The 5,000-nt window shown below is 47.1% G+C and overlaps 1 protein-coding gene across 8 annotated transcripts in view; it reads right to left on the bottom strand.

The window, feature by feature from the left end:
* The window catches only part of bin1b (bridging integrator 1b), a 31,920-nt gene that overhangs the window by 11,129 nt on the left and 15,791 nt on the right, over positions 1-5,000 (bottom strand). For all 8 annotated transcript variants that reach the window (XM_042080632.1, XM_042080633.1, XM_042080634.1 and 5 more), the window contains exons 5-9: positions 4,821-4,916; positions 3,908-4,015; positions 2,580-2,665; positions 1,993-2,068; positions 155-210 (exon numbers count right to left, since the gene is read on the bottom strand). In XM_042080632.1, coding sequence (XP_041936566.1) covers positions 155-210; positions 1,993-2,068; positions 2,580-2,665; positions 3,908-4,015; positions 4,821-4,916 — 422 coding nt within the window. The remainder of the gene's footprint in view (positions 1-154; positions 211-1,992; positions 2,069-2,579; positions 2,666-3,907; positions 4,016-4,820; positions 4,917-5,000) is intronic.

Genomic DNA, 5,000 nt, shown 5'->3' with positions numbered 1-5,000 from the left:
GGGGCATGTAAACGATCTAACGGCTCCTGCTAACGTGCCGTACACTCGTCATTCAGTCATCTCCATCACCTCAGCTACACACACACACACGCACGCACGCACGCACGCACGCACACGCACACGCACACGCACACGCACACGCACACACACTCACTTGATGTTCCGCTGGTCCTCCAGTTTACCCATGACATCATTCAGGTTCTGACTCAGCTGCGAGAAATAATACACTCATTAATACACACTTTAAAATCAACAAAACACTCATTAATACACATTTTAAAATCAACAGTACACTCATTAATACACACAGTGCAGTCATTAACACACACATGAAATGACTATAAAAGTAGAGTATAAGTATAAGTATATACTCTTTTGATCCCGTGAGGGAAATTTGGTCTCTGCATTTATCCCAATCCGTGAATTAGTGAAACACACTCAGCACACAGTGAACACACAGTGAGGTGAAGCACACACTAATCCCAGCGCAGTGAGCTGCCTGCATCAACAGCGGCGCTCGGGGAGCAGTGAGGGGTTAGGTGCCTTGCTCAGAGGCACTTCAGCAGCGCCTACTGGTCGGGGTTCGAACCGGCAACCCTCCGGTTACAGGTCCGAAGTGCTAACCAGTAGGCCACGGCTGCCCCCATACAAAATACACATTAGTGGACACTACAGTCCCCAGTGAGGTGATGAGCTGTGTGAAATACACATTAGTGCAGTGTTTCCCAAAGTCTGGGTCGCGACTCACAGGTGGGTTGCAGGAGATTTTATTTGGGTCGCCAGCACAATGTATGTTGTGCCTGACTGATACCATTTGTCATTTGATACCAGGAAAGCTAACAGTTTTCTATTAGGATGTAGTTTGTTAACCACCACAGTCACAGTTTTGTCATAAAAGCTCATGAAACTGGCGCATGAAACTGGGGGACGAACGCATCGCAGAGGGGGTGCCAGAGCATGGAACATTAACAGATACCAGCTCCTCAACTTTACCGATTAAAATCTAGTGACCATGCTGTCAACTAAAGCAGACAACCATAGACCAGACATAAGGCCATTCAATTTGCATGTAGATAGTTTCGATTGTAGATGCAATCTTTAAAGTTAGCAACCTCCTCACATTCTTATTTCTGATTTAAAATGCACAACAGTGCATTATATTAGGCTACAATTTAAATGGACATTTTAAACACTATTCCTCTCGTTTTCTACCTCGCTAACTCCAAAGTGAAGGCGCATTCTTCCGGCTATTGCGCAAAAGCCTCTTGTTCTGATATAACGACTATACAATATAATATAATACAACAATACAATATAACGACTTGAGTTATTTGCTGTTTATATCGGAATTGACGTCCACAGTGTTATGGACCCATTTGTCTACAACGCAACGTACAAATTTTTTTTTAGAATTACAGGAACAGCTTAATATGCTGACGAATGACGACTGCGCAACATCCAAGAATTTCCCCAATCTTTTCAGTAGTCATTTCCAACTTTTCATGCTGATGGTGCTCAAAATGCAACACAACCGTGTTCAAAGCAGGATCTATCTAGATAGCAATGTATGGTTGGGGAAGGCATAGAAAAGTTGGAGAACCTGTGAACCTAAAACAATATTGGTGGTTGCAGGGTAGATTTGAAGTGAAATGGGTCGCGATGGTCTGTCATTTTTAAAAAGTGGGTCCCCAGAAAAAAAGTTTGGGAAACACTGCATTAGTGGACACTACAGTGAGGTGATGAGCTGTGTGAAAGGACTTGTTGTTGTCGCCATACCTTTCCATATTTGCACGCTCTTGTGGTTTACCTGTGTGTGTGTGTGTGTGTGTGTGTGTGTGTGTGTGTGTGTGTGTGTGTGTGTGTGCATGTGTGTGTTGTTGTTGTCTCCTCCCATATTTACACCCTCCTGTGGTTTATGTGTGGGTGTGTGTTTGAATGTCTGTGTGTGTGTGTGTGTGTGTGTGTGTGTGTGTGTGTGTTGTGTCTGCGTACCTTTCCCATCTCTTTGTGAAACTTCTCAGTTACCCCTGCCATGCTCTGGAATGTGGTAACATAGAGGCCAACACGACTTCAGAGGCGAGGGAGAGAGAGAGAGAGAGAGCGAGAGAGAGAGAGAGAGAGAGAGAGAGAGAGAGAGAGAGAGAGAGGGAGAGAGAGGATGTTAGACTAATGTGACTAATCAGAAGATATATGTAGAGGGGAGGAGGGAGAGAGGGAGGAGAAAGAGACGGAGCAGGAAGAGAGGGAGGAGGGAGGAGGAGGATGAAGAGAGGGAGCAGGAAGAGAGGGAGGAGGAGGAGGAGGAGGAAGAGAGGGAGCAGGAAGAGAGGGAGGAGGGAGGAGGAGGAGGAAGAGAGGGAGCAGGAAGAGAGGGAGGAAGAGAGGGAGCAGGAAGAGAGGGAGCAGGAAGAGAGGGAGGAGGAGGAGGAGGAAGAGAGGGAGCAGGAAGAGAGGGAGGAGGAGGAAGAGAGGGAGCAGGAAGAGAGGGAGGAGGAGGAGGAGGAGGAAGAGAGGGAGGAGGAGGAGGAGGAGGAAGAGAGGGAGCAGGAGGGGGAAGGGAGGAGGAGGAAGAGGCTCACCTGTTCCATAATGTAGGAAGCTCATCCTGCAGTTCCACATTGAGCTCCTCAAACACCTTCTGAGCCCGTCCCAACTCCTCCTCTGCCTACACACACACACACACACACGCACACACACAGACACGCACACACAGACACGCACACACAGACACACACACACACACAGACACACACACACAGACACACACACACACACACAGCATACACACATATACAAAAAATGAGTACACAGACAAAACTGACATTATTGAAATGATATGATGTTCACAGTTTGAGTAAACCAAATAAAACACTAGCTTCTAGTTTCTGACTAGAAAACACTAGCTAACGCTAATAAAATACTAGTTTCTAGCGATGTTGTGTTCTAGCCTAAAATCGATACACACCTCGGAACACACACAAGCAAGAAGGAAGGGACGGACGTGAGAGCTGGGGTGACTAGCAGGGGTTAGGAGGCGTGGCTAGAGGAGCACAGGAGGCTTGAGTGACAGGTGAGTGACAGATGAGTCACCTGGTTGCGGCTGAGGTTAGTTTGGGCCACCTGGTGGGCAGCGATCATCCCCTGGGCCCAGCCAGGAGCGGCCTTCTCCAGGATAGTCACCGGCTACACACACACACACACACACACACACACACACACACACACACACACACACACACACACACACACACACACACACACACACACACACACAGACATACATGCACACATGCAGAGAGAGGGAGAGAACAGAGACAAGGAGAGAGGAAAGAAAAGTATGGAGTGAGGAGAGAGAGAGGGAGGGGTGGAGTAGAGACAGACAGAAACAGAGAAGTAAACAAACACATAGTGCCAGAGAGACATGCAAGACACAGGCCAGGAAGAGGGGAGAGAGAGAACAGAGGAAAAGGGAGGGAGAGAGAGATGGAGAGAGGGAGAGAGACAAAGAGAGAGAGAGAGAGAGAGAGAGAGAGAGAGAGGGACGGGAGAGAGAGAGAGAGAGAGAGAGAGCAGGGCGTGTTACTGTTATGCCGAACGCTTCAAGATGTGAGCAATTAAGCTTCTCAGGCACAAACACACACACGCTGTGAGGCTGTTTCTTGTTCACACAATTTGTACTGCATTTGTGGTTAAGGTGTTAGTCTTAAAACAGTATACACACACACACACACACACACACACACACACACACACACAGGTCCACAAACATACTGTAGGCTCCCGCTGTTTTCTATTTGCACAATATTTAGTATATTCTTTGCTAGCTCTTCTGCTTATGCTTCAAACAAGATGAGTACACACCCACACACACATGCATACATCAACCTATCGCAGCATGTGATGTTACCTTGGCGATCTTGACTTCATCCTTCTTCTTGCCCTTCTGCAGAGAGGCCACGTGATGTCTGGCACTGTCAAAATCGACCAACTTCCTGTCCCGCTTAGCAATTCGGTTCTGCAGGGGGTCACACACACACAGACACACACACACACACACACACACACACACACACACACTATTAACCCAGAGACAAAGAGGCGTTCTCTTCACTGGGAGTCTCATAAAGGGCCTAATTAGCCTTCTGATGCTGCTGCAGGCTGCTAGCTGTAGCAGGAAGCCTCTGTGCCAGGAAACCCTCTGGGGACCCAGAAATGAGCAGTCATGCCTTAAGGCCCGTACACACCGAGTCCGATTTTTCGGACGAAATATTCGCACGAAATTGCGCAGCCTATTAAACACATGCATTCGTATTAATCTGTACACACTGAGGACGAAATTCGTTGCGATTAAAAACATTTTCGCAACGGTCTTATTTCATGCGAAATTTCGCATGCGAAAAAGAGCTGTTGACCAATCAAATAATGATTTTGCAGGGTTCCATTGATGTCACAATAGAACGACGAGCAGAAAAAAAGCTGATAGATTGGGTGATCCTAATGCCTTACACTGGGCTTAGCACTGGGCTTAGCATTTAGTCTTCTTTGAAACAATACTTTCTACATTTAAGCTCAAGATTTCACTATAACAGATAAGCATTACCATCATATGATACACCAACCGTGCGCTAACACCACATACATCCGTTACACTAACACCACATACAGTGCACATGTAACGGATGCCAGCTAGCTTAGCTGTGCTTGTGGAACGTTGGTAAACCTCACTCCCCGACGCCTCAAGAGTGCTGCTGGCATGCGAGGTTACACATACCCCACTGCTGGGCTGAGCCTATAGTGTGGTGTGGTGTTGGATCAGGTACCTTGATCTCGGGGAACTGGGCCATGTATGAGTCCAGGTTAATGATAGCAGAGTCCACCAGCTTCTGATGGAAGTCTATCCACAGCATGTCTGTGTCCTGCCATTCAAACCAGAACACACACACACACACACAGGCATACACATCCAAAACAACAAGTTTTTAGCAACTTTGACTTCTTTA

Source organism: Alosa sapidissima, chromosome 23 (assembly GCF_018492685.1).
Source record: "Alosa sapidissima isolate fAloSap1 chromosome 23, fAloSap1.pri, whole genome shotgun sequence".
In the NCBI taxonomy this organism is placed as follows: Eukaryota; Metazoa; Chordata; class Actinopteri; order Clupeiformes; family Clupeidae; genus Alosa; species Alosa sapidissima.
The sequence above is the reverse complement of the archived record's forward strand: the minus strand, read 5'-3'. Positions and strand labels throughout refer to the sequence as shown.